The 25,767-nt window shown below is 32.3% G+C and overlaps 2 protein-coding genes and 1 long non-coding RNA gene across 3 annotated transcripts; all 3 read right to left on the minus strand.

Annotated features, from left to right (window-relative positions):
* Nucleotides 1–5,258: 5,258 nt before the first annotated feature.
* On the minus strand, nucleotides 5,259–10,524 carry LOC132035887 (proteasome subunit alpha type-2-B-like). The gene is made up of 8 exons (XM_059426038.1): nucleotides 10,368–10,524; nucleotides 8,867–8,942; nucleotides 8,499–8,566; nucleotides 7,353–7,422; nucleotides 7,018–7,103; nucleotides 6,083–6,145; nucleotides 5,726–5,791; nucleotides 5,259–5,645 (listed from the first exon to the last, which is right to left on the minus strand). The coding sequence occupies exons 2-8, from the start codon at nucleotides 8,936–8,938 to the stop codon at nucleotides 5,597–5,599; spliced, it is 474 nt and encodes a 157-aa protein (XP_059282021.1). The 5' UTR covers nucleotides 8,939–8,942; nucleotides 10,368–10,524; the 3' UTR covers nucleotides 5,259–5,596.
* A 1,351-nt stretch (nucleotides 10,525–11,875) lies between these two features.
* Nucleotides 11,876–12,733, minus strand: LOC132035888 (uncharacterized). Its single transcript, XR_009409462.1, has 3 exons — nucleotides 12,722–12,733; nucleotides 12,119–12,190; nucleotides 11,876–12,009 (listed from the first exon to the last, which is right to left on the minus strand). It is a non-coding gene; the product is annotated as an uncharacterized LOC132035888 (long non-coding RNA).
* A 7,572-nt stretch (nucleotides 12,734–20,305) lies between these two features.
* Nucleotides 20,306–25,437, minus strand: LOC132037169 (protein LIGHT-DEPENDENT SHORT HYPOCOTYLS 10-like). Its single transcript, XM_059427638.1, has 2 exons — nucleotides 24,726–25,437; nucleotides 20,306–20,573 (listed from the first exon to the last, which is right to left on the minus strand). Exon 1 carries the CDS (start codon nucleotides 25,305–25,307, stop codon nucleotides 24,777–24,779), a length of 531 nt encoding a protein of 176 aa, XP_059283621.1. The 5' UTR covers nucleotides 25,308–25,437; the 3' UTR covers nucleotides 20,306–20,573; nucleotides 24,726–24,776.
* Between the last annotated feature and the right edge of the window lie 330 nt (nucleotides 25,438–25,767).

Below are 25,767 nucleotides of genomic sequence, written 5' to 3' on the forward strand. Positions count from 1 at the left end.
CCGCTGTCACTCAAATGGCTTATAATTAAGATAGAGATTGTGAAGAACTAGCTAAAATGGTTGCGGTTTGTGGCTTGCCTTTTAGTTTTCCTCCTAACCCCGATTTTGTGCATTATATTAGAGCTATGTATAACCCTACTTTTCAAGGCATTCCTAGATCCACTGTTAGAGCCGACGTTTTTAAAATTTCAAAGTGATTATTATCAATATATGCGTTGTGTGTTCCATCACCTAGATACTAGAAAGTGTCCGTCACTTCGATATAGGTCGCAGTTGTTAATGGCAATGATTATTTATGTGTTACGCACATTGGATTGATCATAATTGGAATATGCAAAAGCGTATACTTGGTTATAAATATATTGATGAGAAAAAATAGTTCTTATATTTCTACAAATGTTCTAGACATTTTGCAATTATATGGTCTTGTTGACAAAGTATTAACTCGTTACATTTGATAATGCTTCTTCCATGACTAAGAGTGCTGAACTTATGGCTATAAGAATTTGCCCAATTAACCTTGATATTTTTCATGTCCGATGTGCATGCCATGTTTTTAATTTAGTTGTAAAAGATGGTCTTGATTTATTTGAGGGTTCTCTACAAAAAATACGACATGCTTGTCAATATATTTTTAGCGCTCATAAGCAAAGTAGAATTAATTTGTTCAAAAAATATTGTGTTGAGCAAAATTTGCCTGTTAGAAAAATTCCAAAAGAAGTTTGTACTAGGTGGAATTCTTTATATGAAATGCTACTTGTTGCTCACCAATATCAAAAACCCCTTCAATATGTTTTTAATGCACATCATTATCATCCCCATGAACAAATACAAGATAGTGATTGGAATGAAATTGAAGGACTATGTATTTTTTTAGAAAAAATTTATATTGCAACAAAAGTATTTTCCGGTCAATACTATCCTACAATTGCACAAATGTTATTTTATATTTGTGGACTTACAAAACTATTTGCAGAATATAGAGAATCAAACGAACATGAGGAAGCCGTTGATGAAATGATTTTCAAATTTAAAAAGTATTTTTTTCTTATTCCCGATATTTATTTGATTGCTTGTATACTTGACCCGTTTTTAAAATTAAGAGGTGCTCAGGGACTTGTTGAAAAAATTTATTTGCAGTTAGATATTCCTCCTAATGAACATTCAAATGTTGAAGAGTGTAAACATAGCATAGAATTAAAAGCTAAAATAATGTATAATAATTATAAATCTACGGAAAGTAGAAGTGAAAATCAACGTCCTTCACAAAAAAATAAGGCTAAATTTGGCAATAGAAAATTTGATAAATCAATGGACGCTGCATGGCTTGGTATTGCTAATACTCAAAATGAAAGTGATCTTGAATCTTATCTTGATCAGAGTTTGGAAAGCATCATTGTAGACGACGACGACAATGAAGATATTTTAGGATGGTGGAGGGAGCGTGGCAAGTAGGTAGGGGCATAAATACCGAAAATCGAAAAATTAGACCGAACCAAATTTTAAGAAACCGAACTGAACCGAATTAGTTTGGTGCGATGTTCGGTGTCTACTTTAAAAAAATCGAAATTAAAAACACCGAACCGAAATTTGAGAAAACCAAACCGAAAAATCGAAGAACCGAACGCCCACCCCTACCTAAAGACTATTGCTGCCTGTTATACAAATATTTCATGTTTCATAAGTATTCATTATCATCAAACATTACACGTAATTGTAAGCGTGATGTTCTAGAAATTTCATTTTAATCTTGGTTGTCTCGTAACTTCATTTTGTAAAATGATTTTCAAGAAGTTTATGAAACTGATGCATTAAATTTCCATGCCATAGCTGTATGGAATAGAAACTATTATGCAATTCAAGGGTATCTTATTAAAGCAAAGTTACTATTTCTCATCTTGTAAACTCATAATTCAACACTGATATGTGACATGAACTTCATGCACGCTAAAATCTATGAACGTATATATTTTTTTTATGCGGTGTCGTGGAAAACCTAAACCGAATCGAACCGAATTTTAAAAAACCGAACCGAACCGAATTAGTTTGGTGCGGTGTTCGGTGTCCACTTTCAAAAAATCGAAATTAAAAAACCGAACCGAAGTTTGAGAAACCAACGGAAGAACCAAACGCCCACCCCTAGTGGCAAGGCATTTCCATTACTCTCAAAAATGGCACGAGATATCGTAACTATTCAATCATCATTAGTAGCTTCGGATTCGGCTTTTAGTGCAAGATTTCAACTCGGAGACCACGGACATTCATTAGCACAAGATAGCTTGGAGATTTCTGTCTTATTTGATTGGATCTAAAGAAGAAATTGTGGGCTACCAAAATTAACCGTCAAGAAGAAGTTAAGAATATGAAGAGATAATCAACACTAATAGCGATGATGGCATGGAACTTATGGACCGTCAAGAGATATACCAATTCCGTAATTGAATGCAACGGAAGCGATACGACAATTAGAAAAAATGTACATAGATCCGTACAAGTTTTAGTGTGATAATTTATAATTAACTACTTAGATGCCTAGTTAAAACAGAACCCTTCCTAGAAGGTGGTTGTGTAAATTAGGTGCTCTTCTTGTGTTTGAGACTTTAAGTCAAGTTTTATGAAATTTAAAAGATCTATTTTGAATAAATAAACATAAAGTTCTTACTTGAAATTATTTTTCTTTACATAACTACAAATAAGAATGCAATTCTTTATAAAGATTATAAAGACTTAAAAGTATATTTAGTATTATGTAATAAATTAAAAATAATAGCCCTTAGAAGTTCAAAAAATAGCCGTTGTTAAATACATTTAAAGACTTTAAAGTTATAAGTTATAAAAAATAAATAGTTCTTACTTGAAATTATTTTCTCCTATTATAAATACCTAAAAATAAATCCAAGTCTTTAAATTTTTTATAAAGACTTGAAAATTTAACATTAACTAATAAGTTAAAAAGCTAGTCGTTATCAGTTGAAAAAAATAACCGTTTTAAAATTATAAAAACTCAACTATAATTTGTATGTTTTCAAGTTTTATGATTTGCAATGTGTTTACGTTTCATGTCTATGTTTTGAACTTTAAATTTGCAATGTATTAGTCGTTTGTATGTTTGAATTTGTAATGTTACCAATTTAAATGTTAAGTTAGAAGTTTTATAAAATTTGTGTCCATTTAGTACTTTAAAATTAAATATTTAAATAAATTAAAAAAAGCCCCCCCCCCCCCCCGTCCCGTCCCCCCTTGGAGTGGGACGGGACGGACCCCCCAAAGAGTCCCCTATAAGCCCGCGCCCCCAAAGTACCCCTTTAAGAAGTCCCCGTCCCGTCCTCCCCAAAAGTCCCCTACTGTCCCCGTCCCCTTCGCCACCCTTTAGAAAATGTATATATAATTCCAGATATGTATATAAACTGTATCATTCTTGTATATACTTACTAAATATACACATATTATACATATTTTTTGGGATATTTCTTACTAAATATACACATATTATACATGTTTTGAGATTATTTGAATAAAAAGCCCAAAACACAAGGGAAGGGGAAGAGGCGAAAAATAAAACTGTTGCCTTATTTGGCCGGCAGCCGCAGCATTATTTTGGCGGCCACTCGGCGATATTAGGCTCAAATGTTGGCCAAATGTGGCATTACTTTAGGCGGACACACACGGTGTCCTTTTCCCTAATTATATATAAGGGAGGATCTATGATTTTTGTAGTCCTCACAACCTCAAAACTTTCATTTTACCCCTATTTTGGTATTTATTTACATAGTTACCTACATGTATTTTGGTAAATTTAGAAAAATTTGATGGCAATTATACCCCAAAAAGCAACAAAGCTAGAGGACACTTGACAACTATCAACAATTTTTTTCAAAAGTTAAGGGCTCCATGTATCCTCATTTAGATAAGTTAATTTTTATATACTATCAAGAAACTATATAAAATTAAATAATATTTAATTAAGGATAATTTAGTGAAAAGACTTCATAATTTCTAGGTATGAGTGATTTGTTAGAGCCAAAAAAAAATTTCCAACTAAAGCATTTATTAGGTCTTACTTTACGTTCAAACATGCCCTACGTCATATGTTCCTGTCCATATGCTTCTCTCTATTAAACATTCAACATTTTACTTCTTTAGTGGTATCATATGTGTTTACAAATACAAAAAGTAAAAAGTTATTGAATGGCATTGTTTAATGTTGAAAATGAAGGTAGAGTTCTCAATCAAGATTAGATTATCTTTAAGATCTTTTGTTTGATTAACCAAGAGTTAATTATTATTATTTTAAGTATGAAGCATATATGAATAACTAAATTGATTCTTGAGGTTCACTATGAATTTAGTTATTTATTAATTTCGTCTAAAACTAAGGTTAAAAAACACATTTGACTAGCATAAAGCCTTGACACATAAAATAATGAGTGAAAAATTAATAAATATCAAAATAAATATATTTCTATCTATAAATAACAATCATATATACAAATTTATAAAAATACAAAATAATTTCCAATTTATGATCTTCGACGAGTTGTAATTATCATATTTTAGCATGTTAGTTTACAGAATATTGAATTACTTCCGCCCTTGTAGTATTTGCTAATTTTCCTACCAAACTTATTTTCTCATAAATATTTTTTTTGAAAGAACTATCCAATTAAATGACGGACAAACTTTAATAATTATGAAAATTTATAAACAAAATATGATTAATCTGCAATTTCATTAAATTAATTATGAACTAAAAAAGTGACCTAATTTATACTTATTTGATAAAACTTATGCATTATTTTTATATTTTGAATTTAGGCCCGGACTTAGCACGGATCTTCGGCAACTAGCGGGCGCGCACACACATATATATTCTGTTTCAATTTATATGAACCTATTACTATTTGGGGAGTCTTCGAGGCGATTTTTTGATCACGTTTTCCTTACATTTTTTCTAAGTTATTTGAATTATAAATTATCATGACTTATAGTACTTTTTATGTAGTATCTGAATATATAAATTTTATTTTTACAAACTTGAAAAATCTATGTCAAAATTTAAGGTCAAAGTTATAAAGTTTGATACTCATACTCTGAAAGGTTCACATAAATTGAAACGGAAAAAGTATATCTTATAATAATACAGGACGACCTTATTTTTTCCATTAATTACTTAATTTCCCAACTTTGCGCTCGTGAAGGCGCCCAGAAATTGTTACTACTAGTTGAAAATATTGTTCCAATAACTACATATGCTTCAATAAAAAAAAAAAAATGAGAATGCAGTTCCAATAATTATACATGCCTTCTGTTTTCAAAGACATTGTTCGGACATTAAGAGGGTTGAATGTATCATATGTTTCCTTTAACACTTGAACAATCTGTAAATTCAAGAAACTGAGAAAGCCCACATATTAAACTTTTCAGCGCATCAATCAGGCAATAAATAACCATAACATGGCCAAATATACAATCAAGTTTGATTTGATTAAAGTCAAATTATAACAAAGCCAACAAGAAGCTTCAACAGTAGTGCTATTCCCCCGTCCGCACTTCCTGCCCAACTGCTACTTCCAATTCCTTTCGGCAGAAAGAAAATCTATTCCACTTCTTGTAGGTAATCATCTATTTCAGTTGGCGTGAGAACTCTGCAAGGACACTACTGTTTTAGTAACTGGCTAACAAAGTGAACTAATGTTAAAACTCTAAAGGACAAGAAGACACTTGCCTGAATACTTTGTCTGTTCCAATAATGCCAATCTCAATATTTTTGCTGGAGATCTGTCCCTCAAATCTGGATGAACACCGAAAATAAGTTATCTTTAAGAAACCTTTTAATTGTATTATTGTTCAGGATTTTATTGTCTTTACAATTAGGAGTGGGGAGAGGAGGGGATTGGGAGGTGGGGTGTGGGTGGGGGTGGACACGTCGATGAAGAAACTTTGCACTGACAACTACTACTGTACAACAAGCAAGCAATGGTGATGGTGGCGCGACTCAGACAAGTTCACGTGCATGCGATTTCTGATGTATGTTTGACATGAAGATTGGACAACTCCTGCATAGAGGAATAAGTTAGCTTACCCCTCTTTCAATGTCAGTATAGCAGTGTGTACAGCGTCATCGAGCTCCATTTCCTCCGTGTATCTGAGCGGAACAGAAACGTTAATAGAAATCCAACAGTAATCAAACAGAATGAAAAGCACCCCAAATAGGCTCTGTAGTTGGCCAATAAGACAATGTTCAGTATGCAGACAACGTTTGACATTGTAAGAGAAAAAAATGGTTAACATCCTTCATGTCAATGTTTGACCTATAACTATAATTGCCAGCGCCCACTGATGTCACATAGCAGTATGGGCAGAAGCCCCCGCTGCTTCTTGTTTCAAACAAAATCAGTTGTTCATTATCAACAACCCTCTTCCTAGCTCATTCGTAGAAAGTGCAATTAAGCCCATCCATCATTACAGATTCTCTCCTCATTCACCGCAACCCCCTTCTGTTGCCATGAGGCGTATAAATTATAACTTGGTTTGGGTAATAACCCTTGTCACAACAACAAGAATAATACATATTCACAATGTGAAAAATGTATTCCCCGCATAAACGGTGTTCCAACTATTTTTTGCAACTTTTGGTAAAAGAAGGGGAAGTACAAGAAGCAGCGTAGAGTTATAAGCACGTTGCTACAAAGATGGTGCACAGCAAAAAAAAAAAAAAAAAAAAAAAAAAAGTCTACCATTGATGGGATGAAGAATTAGAAATTTGTGGGTCATTGAGGAGTTGTAGTCGCTCTCATTTTCCCGAAATTATTAGGCGCTAATTCATGAGGTAGCTGCTCAAGATGAGCCTTCTAAAACTGGTAGTAATTTTTATATCAAATCACACAGTAACTTCGACTGTAGACCAGTATTGAAACGTTAAAAAGATAGCACTAGAAATGAGAAAAGAGGGTTAAACTTTTTTATTTTTATTTTTATGAATAATACAATTTTTTTTTTTAATGAATAGTGATTCACCTCTTCTCGAGAAATGTCTTTGCATTAGAGACATTCTTCCCCATAGCCGAAGCCTTCCAAGAGAAGTACGAACCAGATGGATCCACCTAATATTAGAAAAATTAGCTGAATATGAGAAGAGTTCAAGCAACGAAGGAACCTGCAAGGCTGCAACTCAGTAAACAAGCTTTATAAAGAATAAAAGCTCCCTGCCATAGTAATAAATGAAGCACCATGGAGAAAATCTAAACAAATAATGGAAATTCACCGCACAAAGTATAAACCACCAAATCAGACACACCTCAAGAACAGAAAGTGATACTGAGAGATTACATCAGCACTGATAGACAATATACCTGATATAGTTGTGGACCCTTGTCATCAAATCCCGCAACCAAGAGTGAAACACCAAAAGGTCTTACACCACTGCACCGGAAAAACAGAAAAACAAAGGGAAGTAAGGGATTGACCAAGAAGATTGTAGAGTATGAACTCTTTCTTGAACATCCAAAAGAAAATCATGAATAGATACGGGTGAAATCTGCATTAGTTCAAGACATATGCCTTTGCCTGCTTTAAAGTTGATAGTTTGATGGATCTGAAGTGTTGAGGTCAACAGAACACTGAATATCTACTTTAACATGAAAAGAGAGCCCATCAAACGATCCAAAAATTTAGGGACCAAATTTAACCTCAACTTTCAGAAATGCTTCCGTTCTTCCCGCTTGAAGTACCAAAAAAGTGGCTGAAAATGGGAATTCATGAAAACAAAATTCAAAACTCCAGTACATGTTGCTTCCACCATCCCATGGGGCCTCCTCTTATCACGTGTTTATTAGCTCATCCATAACTAGAGAAAACAAGTAGGGGCTCAATACCGATCCCTGATGTAGAGCTAACGATATGGGAAACTCCTTTGTATCTCCTACTACAGTTCATGTTAGCGATGACTCCTTCATACATGTCCTTTATGACATTTACATATTTACTATGAATTTCTTTTTTCTCCTGTTTCATCGTATGACTCGTGAATTTAGTGCTACTATAGTTTGAACAATTTACGGCATCCATGAAGCCACAATTCCGAATGTTATTTGCAAGATAGAAACTGAAGTGACAAGACGACTGAATCTAGAACAGCGAACTTCACAAAGATGATATCCACCCACAGTAATTGGTTTAAATTTCAAAATATTATGAGTAATTATTTTTATATTAGTTCATAAATTCTGCTACAAATCATTGGGGAGTATAAACATTGTTCAGTTCAGCATCAGTCCGTTATTAATCTAAACTTACGTTAAATACGTGAAAGCAACGGGTCTGACACTTAGGCTAGGGTAATACCATCGATAGTCTTGACACTGAGAAGAGAAACACATGGCAGAATACTAATAGCCTCAAAGGATAAATACAAGAGAACTAAAAGATTTGAAATATGACCAGTACATATTATAGGACCCTCCATGTAAAGTGGAAGCATAGAATAAAAGAGTAGTTACCCTGATTGGGTGAATTCCTGCATGACAGCTGCAGTTTCCCTCACCAGCTGTGTGACAGGGATTGGTTCCTATGCAACACCACATAGACAAATCAGGCAAATGTTGAAGCAACAAAGTATGCTAAGGAAACATTCACGTTAAAGAATTCTCATGTAAGACGAGTAATAATGCATGTTAGAGACGTCTGCCTTCGTAAAGTAAGAGTAGATCTTAGCATCAATATGAAGAAGCGTATCAGATTATCACAAAATTAGTAGGAGACTCGTATCGACTGCAGGGATCTCAGACCAGCAGAGAAGTACTTGAATCATTAAGGAATTACTGCACTTGAATCACGGAATTCATATTTGATAAAAGCTAATTCCTACTTTATAGAGTCGGTGATATTGCTCAGCCGACTTTCTACTTTTCCGAACCAAAACTCGAGAATCAGGGCCCATGCCACTGCAAGAAAGAAGTAATAAATGTTGGTATTAGATAGATTGCCAGAGGTAACCCAATAACCACAAGAAACATAAAAAGCATCCCCTGGAAGGATAATCATAGAACTAAGACCATTTGCAAGGCATATATTGACGCTTTACTGACATTGTTGATAATTTAGGATCAGAGGTAGCACCAAGAGCAAGAAAATAACATCAGCTTTCAAAGGTTCCATCCTTCCATGTGTAACAAGTTTTTAGTTATAAGTACTAGTGAATAGCCACTAGTCAAGCAAGGCAAATCACCAATCGCTTTGTCGACCCAACTACAGAGAAAGCACCATGCCCATAGGCTCGGCCGAACCGAGCTGCCCAGGCTGCTGGCGACAACCAGGCACTCTTATTTCACAATTCAATTCGGTTAAATAAAATGGAAGTGCATAATTCTTCATTAGTAACATTTCAATCAAGTTTCTCTATAACTTTATGGATTTTTCCCCCTTGATTATGGTTCTTAAACTAAAGCCTAGTCCTAGCAAACATCTCAGAAATATCTTAGTGTTACTGTGCATTAGTAAACTGTTTGATTACTCAAAAAAATTAGATATGAAATAGCATACTCATCCCAAGATATCTATTAGGTTCCGCATTTAGTACTTAGATCAAGAAAGAATCTTTCGATGCAGATCCATGACAATGCATCACAGCTGTCAATTCCAATCATGTGAATGTTACTCGCCAATCATGTGAATGTTCCACATTAAAGCAACAAAGTATGCTAAGGAAACATCACATTCACATTAATTAAATATGATTTTGAAGAAATACAACCAATCTGTTGGGACTAATTGATTTGTTACTCGCCCATAATTTCTTCTTTAGAGAAAAGCTCTTTGAGATGATTCTTTACATAAACCTTGCTCCACAAACTCTGTATAAGGCCATTTGAAAGTGCCTCTGCAATTATTTTCACACTTGGCGGTGCTTAGTATTGTGACCAAACACAAACATATGGCATATCTATGTATGAATCACTGGAAATTACGATAATTAAAATCATTTGCATCTTTTTTATGATAGGGGTGTATTGGCTAGCTCGTGTACAACTCTTTCATTCCGCTAAGTACCTGCTACCTTCCACTATCACAGGTACAGAATAACTTTGTGCACCGAGGTTTAGGCAATTTCAAAGAAATCACCTAGTACTCTAGAATTCATAAATAAAAATAAAAAAATCGTTATAGGTTAACTAACTAGGCAATAGGAAAGTAACTCAATGGGTCCATTGCGATTTACATAGCCAAGAGCACAACCAGAATTAGTTGTTTAGTCAATCAATACCGATCAATTGTATTGGCATGAAACTTAAACTATAATCATTAAGAAAACTAACGAAAGATCCAACCTAACAGGAAAGTTTTATGCTCTATCATATAAAAGATGGTACCTGTAGACAACTCCAATATTTGGTGTCAAAATCTGAATTTTCTGCACCTGTTATACATTTCAAAGAATCAAGGATAGATAGGGTAACTACAAGGAAATCATAACATGGCAAAGGTTAAGGAATGTCAAGCAAAAACAAAGAAAAAACTATTTGAATTCCATTGCAGTCCCCAACATCGATACGTATGAAACTTAGAGATAAAAGTTCAATAACATAGCATCAATAAAATACACATGACTGAACCAAAGAAAATAAGAATTTAACACCAAAGACTACGAACTTGAATGCACTTGTTGGTATGCAGTAACCTGGTGACTGCATTTTTCAATATTATTTAGAATATAACTTTACAGAGCAGTAAACTAAGCATTACGAATAAATGTATAGATCTTCAACACATACGCAAATTCAAACAGAATGATTATATTAACTTAATGAGAAATCATCATTTGTTTCAATCTTGATGAAGCTCAATTGGATGTTAGACCATGGATTCATAGATGAACTAAACAAAAGATGTTCTTCATTTATGCCTAACTTTTTACTAAACTGCCAACTTCTACTCACACAACACAGTCATTGGAAATTTTTACCAACGAAAAGGAACAGTATCAAAATAAAAGCACTTGAATAAACTCCAGAGAGAAAATAAGAGCACCTTTATCTTTGATTAGCTATCAACAGTCAGTCTGGATACTATAATTAACAATGAACAGTCATTCATAAGCAGACAAACATATGGATAAGTCTTAAAAAAGAATATACTTACAGATGCTTCGTCAACTCAAGATGGATGGTAATTTCTTCTCAGTAGCAATTATTTCTCTCTATAATACAAAGCAATTATTTTGTACAATGATTAGCAGCTGCAGTCATCCAGTTGGACATATAAAATCAATACATGAACTACACAACTTATATATCAAGCTAAGAAAACAAAAAGAGTTTGAAACTATTCCACAAGGAATCTCTTTAATGATATACAGAATAACACCACAATACCTGAAGGGCATATGTGTATCCATTGTGTTAAAGGATTATTGGTCTATAAAATCACAACTAGATTCCTCAGTCTTCACTAAATTAAAGATCCCAGTATGGGAATGCAAGTCATCTATGTTACAAAGCCATAGACATTTAAATCAAAGACTAAAAGTAAAAGGATATTACAAGATTTGCTTTGAAATAGAGTTAAATTGTTCACCATCCCTACACTAATTTTTCTTTATAGTACTCCCTCCTTCACAATTTAATTGTCAATCTTACTATAGTTGCATTAGAAATTAATTTCCTCTTTCTATATTTAGCAGGATTTGCAGAAATTTGACAATACAAACATCCTCCATGGAAAGTTATATTAACCACAAGATGGCACTTAAAAAGTCTCTGACTTAATGTTCCCTAAACTAATACATTAGGCTATTAGGACATCAAACTAAAACACTTAAAATTGGGACGGAGGGAGTATAAAGCAAGTGAACATGCTTAATAGCATAGTCGTGGGACTTATGTTAAAGCTATTGCTATATCAACAAATTTGCACTTAAATTAGACCTTGCGTTACCTTTTAATTCCCAACGACGTTTGACCAGATCCAACAGCAGTCAAAGCATGCTCAATCTGAACCAGCTTTCCAGATGGGCTATATGACACAACATATTACAATATCAGACATCACAATTGTAAAAAATATATATATATATATATATAATTGATCCAATACATACAACCTCTATCTCACAAACATGTACCTGAAAGTGGTAAGCGAAAAAGAGTACTGACTATCACCCATTGTGTTAAAGGACTAGTTTTCAGTTTAATCCCTGTAACATGATAATATGCAGATCAAAAACATTAGTATAAGTTAAGAGAGTAGAATCATAGCTTAATTAACATACTTACTGAAATTCCTAAAATCATTATTTTGAACCATGATTAACTAATTTGCCAAAAGGTAAATCTACTTCCCTGCAACTAATATCATCTTAAATTTTAACAATGTTGCAGCGATCTAACTATGTCTACTCCTAGGCTAAATTTTTTATTTATTTTTTATAAATCTAATTTATATTATAACAAATAAAAATTGAAAAGATGAAAGTAGGTTTCCTCGTTCTCCATCTATACACATTTAAACGAAAAATGGATTTACCTAGAAAATTTGCATAATCTACTTTCTTCAATAAATAAAACTGTATTTATTTATTTATTTTGTCAAATTACACATGACTGATTTCTTTGTTGAGGAAAAAGCAGAAAACCTAAGTCATTTTCTTAAATGAAGACTTTGAAAATTTAAACGCATTGTAACAATCTATATTTAGAGTTGCATTAGAAATTAATTTCACATGTACAATTGAAAGATTGAAGACGATTATGCAAAGTTTCGGGCAGTAAAAAGGATTTGCAGAAATTGGGAGGTGTAAATATAGGCTTTTGGACTGATACTTTTCTTCTGCTTGAGGAAGAAGAAATATATATTTTGGAGGAGAAAGATTTGAAAGAAAAAAAAACACACAAAAACTCCTATATTCTAGGAGATATGCCCCCGCCCAATGTGGACCAAAACTTTTTTCTGAAGTCTAATGTCGTCCCTAAACTAATACTTTAGGCTATTAGGACATCGAATTATAGTTGTTTCAGCTTCAACGTAAATCGTCCATATGTTTAATTTGGTTTAAGGATTTATTAGGAGTGGTAAAATTAGTCCACGAAAATATGACCTGCCTAAAAGCCGAAGTTTAGATGGTCGCCGCCCCATGAAGATATTACTTGCCTAACCCGCTAAAGTCTGGGCGGGTTAAGAATCGTCATGTTTACTAATTCAGTATATTTTGATCCGTCCAAATTCAACTTATTTAAACATTATTGGATTGATTAGTATGTAGCTCAATTAATTCATGAGAAACCTTATTAATACATTTAAAGAAATAAATATCTGTTTTGTTTGATGCTAAATATAAATAGAATATAGAAGAAAATAAACTTTTATTAGTTTTATTTGGTAATTAAACAAACCATAAGAAAACATATAAGAAGTTAAAACTTGGTAAACGAGTTGGACGGATTCGGCTATGTCCCATTGTTTAGCCTATCAACCCAAGTAACTTTTTGGTAGGCTTGATCAATGATCCATTTATTGGTTCAACTCATTTTGATCCACCTAAATTCAGTGTACAGTGCCCGCTTTGGGGTCCAACTAATCCGGATTCGCTTCAAAAAGTCCTACCTTCGGGGTAATTAAGGCGTATCGTGTCTTACCAAATGCGACAATTTTCAAAGTTCGAATTTGAGACCTGTATTTAAGGATGAACGGTACTTACCACCCATTCACGATCTGGGCGCTCTCACAATTTTTGTTGAACTTGCCTCCTATCTTCAGGAAAGTTTTATGTTACCAATTAGGCTATATTGTGCAAATCTGTTGCCAATTGTTATTTGAGTAACGTTGAAGTGTAAACTGTTACTTTAACATTTTATAAGATGTGGACGTCTGGGTTGACTTTGATGGTATTCGGATGGACTTTTAAAAAGTAGCTTATAAGCTAAAAGATAAAAGTCATAAATTGGGTATACCCAACTTTTGACTTATTTTTATACTTTTCATGCCTAAAAGTAAATATTTTTAAGCATTTTTTATCTTTGTCAAACACCACAAAAACTAAAAAAGTATTGCACTTAAAATAAGTCAATCCAAACACGCTCTTTGTTTCAAGTTTTCCTATATGTGTCTATTCCAGCATTTCATTCAGTAACTCTAATGAAAATAAGAAATACGCACCTTTTAATCACCAAATTCATCACAAATGAACATGAACACGTATTTATGGAACTTGAGATAAACCTGTTAAATTTACTAATTGACCTGGAGGATTTCGGGCGGTAAAAAATCCAACGAAAATGAATACTTTTGGGTTTAGGTCAATACCATTTTCCCCTAATGTCCTCATACCATTAAGAATATCCCTACACTAATTTGAGATTGTGTTGCACATGCAACAATCTCCTCCTCGAACTAAGTTCTAAGTGGCTCATCATCACAATTCACAAGTCTCCCGGCCCCTTGAACTAAGTTCCACGTGACCCATTACCATGATCCACGAGTCAGTTTTTGAGATTCACAATGTGCCACCCACATGATCGAACATTTATGGCCACCGAGGCCCAGAGTTAGCTTCTTCCTGTAAGGGTGCGTCTCTAAACTACCTTGGGAATGGTGAAGGTAGTTAACCGAGCCTATGCCATCACTACGTCATCTCTATACTCATTTTGTCGAACTGTTACTTCTAATTCCATTTATTGGCCTAAACTAACTCAAAAATACCCTTAACAATATACTATTATATTGTTCATTTCGAATCTAGCCATGAGGTTTTCTCCGGAAGGCCACATCACTAAGGACATTATTACATTTTATATGTAATTTCTCAATCTTTTTTCACACCTAAAATATTTTAAAAGCTTAGTGGCAGGTATAAAGACGACTTCAATAGTAGTGTCGTCTGAGTCGTAATTAATAACGATAACATCAATTTTAACGTTGAAAGTACGTATTCCCTACCAATTTTCTTTAACGGAATATAGAAAGAACCATTTTTTTTCTCTAGAGCAAAACAAATTAATCCATTTTACATTAGTGATATACTCCCTCTTTTTCAATTTATATGAACCTTTTACTATTTGGGGAGTTTACGAGGTGGTTTTTTTACCACATTTTTTTTAAAATATTTTTTCTAAATTATTTAAATTATAAATTATCATGACTTATAATACTTTATATATAGTTTCTGAAATAAATTTTATTTTTACAAACTTGAATTTTCTGTACCAGAATTTTTGATTAAAGTTACAAAGTTTGACCCTCGTACTCCGAAAAGGTTCACATAAATTGAAACGGAGGGACTATAACTAACTGACCCTTTTGGTGTTATATACTTAATTAATCTTTTTCTATTACATAAGGAAATCTTAGAAGAGAAAGAAGAATTAAGGGAAAGGAAATGGCAGAAAGTGAATCATACTTATTGTGGGATAAACTTTCACTGATATTTAGACTATAAGTGTTTACTCTTTATTATACATATTATTAAGCCGATAAGAAATAGAATTTCGTTTGTTTTGAAAATGTCAGTCAATTTAGTTAAAGATATATGTGTCACTAACCATGGAAATGAAATTTCCTTTGTAGTTTTAACACAACATTTAGAGAAAAAGAATTTGAGAAAGTTTAGTTTGCCAAAAATGAATTGAACTCGAAGATTTATCGATATCAAAATGGTGTGTATATGTATACATATATTACTGCTATATATAAGGGATAATCAAGGGCTTTTGTAGTCCTCACAAAAAAATTCAATAAAATATCAAAATTTTTAATTAATTACTTTTAGGTCTTGACCTTATTTTCTAAAGTCAAATTTACTTTTTAATCTTATGGTCTACTTTTCAAAAGTTGTTGAACTTCCTACCTCATTTCTCCTGTTTTTTGGTTTTCTATCCGGTGCCCGGGATCTGCATTGGAGCTGATTAATCTGGATTTACGTCGCGTAGGGCGTATTCGGGGGAAGCGCACCCTACCAAGGATTTTTTCATACCCAAGCTTGAACCCGAGAACCTTGGTTAAGGGAGAAGCAGCCCCATCCGCTGCACTTTATTTTTCCCGTTACTTTTTTCTATTGATCTTATCTATTAACCTAAAAAATAGTCATTTCTTTGCTAGATTTTTGCTTCTTGTTGCTCTCTCGTTTTCTCCTTATTCATTTGTTGCATGTAAAAAATAGTTTTTTTTTACATGTAAGCATTTCTTCTACTTTATAATTGCATTATGAAATTTTAGAATTTCTGAAAATTATTTTACTCACATGTAGGCATTCATTTTACTTTATATTTATACTTTAATGAGCTCATATATGTTTAAAAAGATTGTTACTAAAATGATTTTGGGACAGTTTTAAAAATTATTAAATGATGCCATATAGTGTTGAAAATAACGACAGTGTTATCAGTGAAGATCAATTATCTTTAAAATCTATTATTTGGTTAACTAAAAGTAATTTTTTAAACACAAAATAAGTTTGAAGCAGGGCGGAGTTAGAGTGTCGGCTACGGGTTTGGTCGAATTCGGTAGCGCTTCGGTTCAAATTCTATATTTATCTTAAAAGTTAATTAAATATGTATAGATTATTAATTTAGAACTGAATAACTTTATAAATTAGGATTCATAACTCATAAACTTCAAATTCTGGCTCCACATCTGATTTGATGTAAATAATTTCATCAAAACTGAAAGTTAAAATATTAAAGGAGTGAAATGAAAGTTTTGATTTTATATATTGAAAATATACTTATTTGAAATTTAATTACAACTAACATAAATTATATTTCTTTGGGGGAAAAACATAAATGGACAATACTTAGAAAATATTTACAAACTTATAGCAGTATTATTTGTTTAACATTTCGTAACAGTTGCATTTCATAAGAGAATTCCTGTTCCAAAATTTTAGGGAATGCTATGCTAATCTATATGTATATTATTATTATATAATATAAAGTTAGGAATAGACAAGATAATGTGGTATCTCTCCATAGCCATCATTCCTATTTATCTTTTTTTCTCATTTTTTTGTTGTTGTAATTTTCCTCCAGAAAATCTAGAAAAGTATATAAATTCAATACATCTTCTCTATATCATTCATTATTCCTCCAATCCATTATTTTCAGTTACTATTGTAATTGTTTTACACCCACCTTCTGTATTTATCAAAGCCTTTCGGCTCTCCTAATGAGTATTATCAGTCATTTACTTCTTTTCCTACTAACAATTATAAGAATAAATGACTTAATTATTAAATGTAGACTCTTTGCATACCATGGCAAGGTTGAAATAAAAATCTATATATATTTATATAAATCTGACTTTTTCTCTACTGAAAACGTTTCATTTAAGTTAGATTTTAAATGTTCTCCTTAAACAACCTGTAAATTACTGCTTACATAACATATACATGGGTGGTTAATTTATTTCTCATCCTCTGGGGTAGGTGTGTACATATTCCAAACATCTATACTATACTATAACTAAATGTCAAGAAAGTATCAGTTCTCCCACATCCTTCCAAGAATTTGTTGCCTTTAGCGTTTTTATTCCATCATTTACCCACTTTCTTTTTGTTTTTTCAATTCAAACATTTTTTATTTTCTTCTTGATATTAGATCCTTATCTTCCTCAACTTTTGCTTCATGTGGCGTTAGTAATAGTGTTGTAAATTATTAGGTGGAGGTGTAGTTTGAAGAAAATACTCCCTGTGTAAATATTTTTAATTGTTAATTATTGTGTCTTATAATACCTTATCTATTGTCAAGTCAATTTTTTTTTTCTTTTCCCTCTGTGCAATATATACATAGTTCTTTTACTTTTTAATTTGACTCATGCTTGCTTGCAATTTTTCTAGGGAAACAAAAGGAAACGCGCCCATAGATAAGCTGGCCAGTTTAGGAAAAAGTCTTTCACCGAGAATGATTCACTGCGGCAGCCTTTGTGAATCATCGCGAGAAACTTGAATATACATTCCACGAGAAGTCGCGAGAGTTTTTTTTTTTTTTTTAGGTATGCTGTGATTGTTTTTTTGTTTTGTTCTTGTATCAAATAGTGATGTTACTGTTGTATAAACCAATGCTTCCATAGATTCGATCGTGGTTTACAATTATAGCTTTCATACCTGTTTGTTTTTTTTGTTTTTATTTTTTTATCATCTTCCGGATAAAGAACGAACAAGAGTGAAAACGAAGTTGATTCAAATAAAGATTTCTCTGGTACCCTATGTCAGTAAAAGTAAAAGAAAGAAAATAAGGGCGAAAGAAAGATACCAAAGCCATGTTGTATTAGGCTGCCTGTCTTTTTGTAGTTGGATCTCCAAGTTTTTGGAATGCTCCAAATTCGACTCAATTACTCATTTATAGCTTGCTGAAATTATAATCCATTATTATTTCCTTCTTTGTTCCTTGAGGCGAAGCATATATGATCCAGAGGGGTGTTATATTATTTATTGAGTTGTGTTTTTGTTAAGGCTTGCTAAAAATACCTTAGTTACCACTGATGATGTAAAATGTGTGTTAATGAGTCCTTGACGATAGGCTATTATTTAGTGGGCGTTTGGACATAAGTATCATGAAACTTGAAAAAAAATTGTAGTTGTTTCCAAGTTGAAAATGGTATTTTAAAATTGGAGTGTGTTTAGACATGTATGAATATAAACTGGAGTTGTTTTTGAATTTTTGTGAGTGATTTAGAGTGAAAATTGCTTTTTGAGTTCTTCGAATTCCAAAAGTTGCGAAGTTGAATTTCGAAATAAAGTAGCACTTAAGTTAAGTTAATTTATCAAAAGATATTTGAAATTGAAGCAAAAAAAAAAATTATAAGTTTAGTTGTATGTGGACATGTACTTCACTGGGCAAGAAAAAATTGTGAAATATGAAACATGAGCCGATAAGAAATTGTTTGTTTTGTTTCCTATATGTTTTCAGTTTTATTAGTTTTTATTTGTGTTTCTTTTATTTGAATTGTAAAGTTAGTTGTCTGTTGCTTTACTTTTTTTTTTTTTTTTAAGGAAAAAACCTGGTAATAAAAAATACAGTTAATCCCAACTCTAATTAATTCCAATAAAATAAATAAGTTTGTGATTTAATCATAATAAAAAATTAAAATTTATCTATTTTATCTCAACTAATTTATCTAAAATTATTAGTTTCAAATTTATTGATATTTTTAAAATCGCGTGAAGCGCGGATAAGTCACTAGTTACACGCTCAGACTCAACAAATGGGGTTTGCCGTTTATCTCTCTTCCAAAGTATGACTATGCCATATACAATACTAACCCATTAATAAATGTAATTTTACTTTCTCTCTCTTTCAATATAGTGGCAAACTGGCAATAAATAATGATTTTATTAAAATATTATATGTATATAAACAATATACCTTTTATTTATATAGACAATCCATATGATATATTTTATTTCTGTAAAATATATATAAATTATACCAAATATATATCCTAGTATAATTAGTAATATACAACTCCTATTATAATTATACTCATGATATTATTGGTATATTTAGTTATATCATTATTAATAACTAATTACTAGTAACTAGTAATATACATCTCATATTATAATTATACTCATATTATTATTGGTATAATTAGTTATACTCATTATTAATAATTAGTTCCAGAGGAGAGAGAAATGAGTTTCTCACTAGTATAAATATTTGCTTTGTTGAGCCTATAAACCCGTTAATGAAACTGAATGTGGGCTAAAGTGGGCCAAAATCCCTTGTTTAGTGGGACAAATTAATTTTTTATCCCTGATTTAGGGGAACAAATTACCACACGTAAATATGATCAACAAGTAATAAAATCTGCTATTATAATTTGCTATTATTGAAGAACTCTTAAAACTATGCTAATTATGTGCCTAAATATAATATAGTGACTAACAACGTAATTTTCTCTATATATAAAGGAGAATAAACAAATCAGTGGAGGCTGAAATATTCAGAATGGTTGTTGCAGGCTGCGTTTATCATATATGGAAAGAAAGGAACTATAGAGTATTTCAAACCAAATCCAGGACTGCTGAAGAAGTGATCAAGATTGTCATAGAGGGAATTGAATATATGAGCTGAAATTGAACTGAAATTGAGATCCATGAACTTTTACCCTGTGTAGTACTACTATTTGTGTAGGTGTTTATTTTGTTCTAGAGGAAATGTTGGCATCTTGACAGAGGCTGGAATTGTACTAATGTAAATCAAGCTTCTTTTTGCTTTGTAACTCTCATATTGGTAATAAAATTCTTTTATTTACCAAAAAAAATAAATAAACAACGTATTATATAATACGAAAACTGACAGAATGAAGCTGCACTGGAGAATGGGAAACTCACTTGTACAAAAGAGTTTATAATGATCTTACAAGAACTAATTTAGGATTCACAAACAGCTGAGAAATGGGCAGAAAGAACAGTAGAGTACTTACTAGTTATTTAAAGAAAAGGCCTCTGAACATGACTGCTAATACTTGATTAGCAGAAAAAGGGAATCAAGTTGCTTATAAACCAAATGGTGACTTAATTAATATGACACATATATAATTCTTCCAGAGCTATATAGCAAATCCCTTAAATGTTCAGCAACAACCTGCTCATGAAGACTAATCATCAGTTTTCTGCCAAAAAAATAAAAATAAAGGAATACTCTATACATGTATTCACTGTTAGACAGATTTTAATTTATAATTAATCAGAATATATAAAAGTAACTGTTGATACAGATAAAGTAAGAATCGGAGTTTATTTAAGAACCATCAAAGACGATTTTAGGGATGCATCCTTATAAGACTTAAAAGCATGAACGCCTCTCTTAGTCTATAATTTTTTAAGAGTTCAAGTTAAACACGGGTTCGATGTAAAAAAATGTTTTATACTGTCAGATCATCCATACTCCATAGGATATCTACTAGCTAGTAACAACGTATAAAACTTATACTTCTTTAGAAATTGAGTTTAAGGTATATACACAGTATAAAAGTTATAAGTTATATACATGACTCTCAATATAAAGAATTTCACACCAGTTATTTGTTAGAGCACGTAATCTATCTTATTTTCAAGATTACAAATTTCAATATTAGTAGATATCATGTGAATTCCTAGCAGTATCTAAAATTCTTTATATACTGACGATGTATATGATTTAAAACTCTTAAAAAGAATTTAAGTTACATAGATTGTTAATTTCTTGGAAATGTATAACTAAAAGTACTCTTTGTAAAGAAAGCCTAGTTTGAAGCAAAGGGATGGGAAGAATAGTTATACTAAACCTAGGGATAGAAGCACTAGAATAAGCACTATAAGGGTGAATTATTGGGTTCCTTACAATTAGATAAATTTAGAGTCAAATTAAACAATGTTCTACCTTTTTTAATGTCTAATAGTAACTTCAGAATTCTACCAATATATTGTCATTTATACGTTAAAGCCTACTGGATATGATAGAATTAAATATATCTTGATTTTATAATCTGAGTTCTCACTTGTTTGATCTTCGTATTTGCTATACAGTCCACAAGAAAAGCTAGGAAGCTACAAGCTTAAAACCTTGGACGCTAACACGACATCGCAACACGTGTATATACACTCAAGAAACCTATATAACTGTTACAAATATTCATATCTTTTGAATCAGAAACAAACACGCACTAACATAAAATCAACATTGCCAGTATGCGTTAAACTTATGAAACTTAGTTCTTTTAAAAGTTGCCGAAATTAACTAGTACTAACCACTACTTTGTTGTTTACCACAAACACTAATATAATTAGTTAAATAAACATTATTAAGAAATGTTTATTGTATATACACAGGAAACCCAAAATGCATTTTCGTGCCATACAGGCGGAAGACATCTTTTTTTGCGTCGAAAAAGGATAAAATATTAATAATTAAAATGCATCATAAAAAAATATAGGATTTTGGTGGACCAATAGTTCATGCAAAATAGAAGGCGGGAGATATTTTAGAGGAATACTACATAAGTCTACCTCACCAAATTACAGATTTATGTATATGTGAGATAACACGATGGCACTAAACTTCAAAAGGGGACGGACCAGACATAATTAAAGCCTAAAGGTGTACAACAGCATTTAAGCTAAGCAATGTCTAGAATGCTCTTACAATAGAAAACCAAATGCTTGATTCCTGAATTGATTTAAAAAATAAAAATAAAAAAAAATAAAAAAAATAAACAGGAACTTGGTGGAAAATCGGTCCCCTAAATTTAATGTTTTTCTATTTGTTGAACATATAATTAAGTAAATGAAAATGTGTTCTCTTTAACCACTTAAGTTCTAATTAGATGAGATAAGATGATCACACAATTCAACATGATATCCGAGCAAACAAAGATCTTGAGTTACAGTCACCCATTATTAAAAATCAAGCCCACACGTGAAGGAGTGTGTTAGAAACATAATTAAGTAAATAAGTATATGCTCACTCTAATAGATTAAATTTTTAGATAAAATGATCACACAATCTGTTTTTTCCACAAACAAATGATTATATAATCGATTCATTTCAAAGGGTAAAGATCTATATGCTGTCCTGAAATCATTTTTTATACTCCAAATATATTTTCCTTGGTTGTTTCAAACTAAACAGCAAATAATTCAAATTAACCTAGTATGACCTCACTGCTCTGTGAAATTAAAAAAAGGATCATTAAATAACCCCACCATTCTGTTCAATATTCTTATTGTTACAACATAAAAACGAGAATGAGGTACACTGTTCCTAATTTGAAAGTCATGAACAATGAAGCAAACAGAATGCAAAACTGCAGCTAGAGACTAACAACTTCGATAATGGCGGAAACAGGAATATGTCATATAAGAGTATAGTACATAATTATTTGTTTTTGTGAAAAAAATATAGAACATTCTGACAAACAAAGAATAAGTGTGACGCCCCCACAAAGATCTAATACAGACAGGGAGCAATCTTGTAAAGATACAAAGGACGAATAAACAATGAACATTCAAAAATCTCAAAATTGCCCTTGTAATATTAAGGTAATCTATTAGTAGAGACGGATCCACAATTTTAATTCCATGAATTTAGGACGCAATTTCTAATCACTAAACTTGTTAGTTTGTTTGAATTATGGGTTCATAGGTCAATAACTTCAGCACTTTCAGTGGATTATAAACAGATAAATTAGATCTAGGACCGATCCTTGCAATATTAAGGTGATCTATTAGTAGAACTGGATTCATGATTTTAATTTTATAGATTCAAAATTCAGGTTGTAAACCATTGAACTGTTACCTTGTTTGAGTTTTGAGTTCATGGTTCAATATTTTCAACAAGTTTAATAATTTCAATGAATTTTATTCCACATAAATCTAGGTTTAAGATAAAAATTATGAATTTAAATAAATCCACATTTACACTACTAGATCCGTCCCTATCTATCAGTGCGCACAAATAGGAGATTTCATATTTTAATGTTACCAAGAAGGTGAAGAAATATCTATATTATATTTTTTCTCGTACATAAGAAAGATTTGCAATTATGATTCTGCTGATTTAAAAATCCAATGTAAACGCACTTTTTAATAAATTAATAACAAAATGAAGAAAAGGAGCATTGCATGGTGGAGTAAATTATTATAGATTGATTGATTCAGGTGGAATGGGACATAAAATTTACTATAAAATATGTCAATTCTAAGATGCTTCTTATTAAAAATGCAAAAGCCTATGTTACCTCAAAATGACTATATGTGGGGTGCACAAATCTCCAGAATCCCAAAAGAATATAAGCAAAAATGAATAGTTGCCAAGTTGCCAGTTCGAACACTGCAGAAAGCTTTGCTCAGAAATGAAATTGAGAGAAAGGGGAAATTCTTGAAGAAGACTCTAGTTTTCTTGAAGGTAAATGGGGTTTAATTATTTGGAGATTGTTATGGGATTTCTTTTAATCTTCCTTCTTCTCGTATTTCAAGATGCAAATGTTAGTTTTAACATTGTAAGTAAGAGTTCACTTCCAACAAGGATACTTATAATCAAGTTGTTGGTTAAGGAGAATGTAATTATCAGATTTTTGCATTTTCCTCACTTCTAGGGTTTGATGAGGAGAATGACCAGCTAAATACTTTCTGCTTTAAATCCTTTATTGGAGATCAGGAGTTAAGATTTTCTTATCATCACTTGTGTTTTCGAGAAACATTGTATTAACAATTTAAAGCATTAATGTATTAACAATTTAAAGCATTAATTGTAAGGTCACCAAAATCTGGGGTGCATAAAAGTCAAAGTATGATATTGTTTCATCCATCGTACATATAGTTAATTTAGAATATTCAGCTAGTTTATTTTACATATTTTTCAGGTTTGGATCTAGACATTTGAAATTCCGCCTGTGTGAAGTTGCTCACGCTGCTAATTCCAAGACTGGATAAAGGAGAAGGGTTGTGATAGACTGATAACCGGCATAAATTGTTAATTCATGTCGACCTTAACTTGTTTGAACCTGAGTGTACAATTATTGTTGGATCTTAGTACATTTGATGTACTAAAGAGAGCTGAGAGGTATGCCTCTTTATATCTCATTATGTTTGATCTATAGGGGTATCATCCTGGCCATAAAACTTTGCATATACTTTAATACAGTTTAGTGGGAAAAACACATTACACCCTTTTCAGTATATTCACCAAGCAGTCAAATACTACTAAAGAAAAGCTATCACAATAAATCAGATGTATTTGAGAAAAGATTTGAATTACCATTCGGGAGAAGCAGGCACTAGGCACAGCAGCAAAATCCAATATATTGGATCAAGAAAATGGGTGATGAGAAGAAGTGCAATCCTCATCTCCTTTGCTCTCACTTCCACCAACCTTCTTCTTTTTCTTCTTGTATGGAATTCCTCTTGCTTTTGCTTGACACTCTTTCACTTCCCTTAGATACACACGAATCGCACCGCTCGCGAATGGATTCGTCTCGGGGGAGCCCCCGTTCTCTTCGTAGGCAGCTCTGAGCCGCCCGATGAGAGCATCCAGGCTCCCCCAAGCTTGTCTCAACGGACATGTACAGGGAGCCGGGGGCTCGGGCTGTCCATAAAAGATGCAACCTTGTAAGTGAACCTTAGTCTTTCCGAACTGGTCCAGGTACCTGAGGAACTCGAGAACGTGGTTGCTATTGCATTGGGATATGGAAACTGGTGGCCTTTGATTCCTCAGGTACTGACCGAACGTGTTCCAATCACGACGTTTCTGAGACTCGTATCGGCTCAGCGTGGCAGGTTGATCACCCGGGGATCTTGATGATCCCTCAACCAATTCTTTCCCTCTATCAATATTTGACATGTTTTTTCAAGTAGAGTTCTTGAAATGGATTGTGATTGATCAATTTTTGTAGCCAAAAATGAGGCAACTATTGAAAAGTTTATGCAAAGGTTAAAGGAACAGGAGAAAATGGGGGATGAAATCACATCAAAGGACCTATTGATTTGACAAGAAATGGGCCACATGAAAGTTGCTTTCTGTGCTTCTATTCTCTTCCTATGTTTTTTTCACCTTTTTTATTTTTTGAGCCAAACAATTTTCGTTTTCATTACCGTCAACTATTACATTTTCTTACTAAGATACAATTATTGATGTCATTTTTGTCAACATTACCCCCAGACCCCCACTATCTTTCAAAATGTAATCTCCATGAATATTATCTTCATTAAAAGGACAGTGGGTCACTAATCCCATTTTCCTAGCTGTATAATTTGCATATTCTAGTAATTAAGCTTGAAAAGTACATACATGCATGTGTATC

This window comes from Lycium ferocissimum, chromosome 11 (assembly GCF_029784015.1).
Source record: "Lycium ferocissimum isolate CSIRO_LF1 chromosome 11, AGI_CSIRO_Lferr_CH_V1, whole genome shotgun sequence".
NCBI classification, from domain to species: Eukaryota; Viridiplantae; Streptophyta; class Magnoliopsida; order Solanales; family Solanaceae; genus Lycium; species Lycium ferocissimum.

Bases quoted from the DNA above. Each gene is read 5' to 3' on its own strand.
- LOC132035887 (XM_059426038.1), bottom strand. From the start codon at position 8,938: ATGGGCCCTGATTCTCGAGTTTTGGTTCGGAAAAGTAGAAAGTCGGCT. The intron at 7,423-8,498 runs GTAACTACTCTT...TTTCCGGTGCAG, and splicing joins CAGGAATTCACCCAATCAGG to TGGTGTAAGACCTTTTGGTG. The intron at 5,646-5,725 runs GCAAGTGTCTTC...GTGTCCTTGCAG, and splicing joins GGAACAGACAAAGTATTCAG to AGTTCTCACGCCAACTGAAA.
- LOC132037169 (XM_059427638.1), bottom strand. From the start codon at position 25,307: ATGTCAAATATTGATAGAGGGAAAGAATTGGTTGAGGGATCATCAAGA.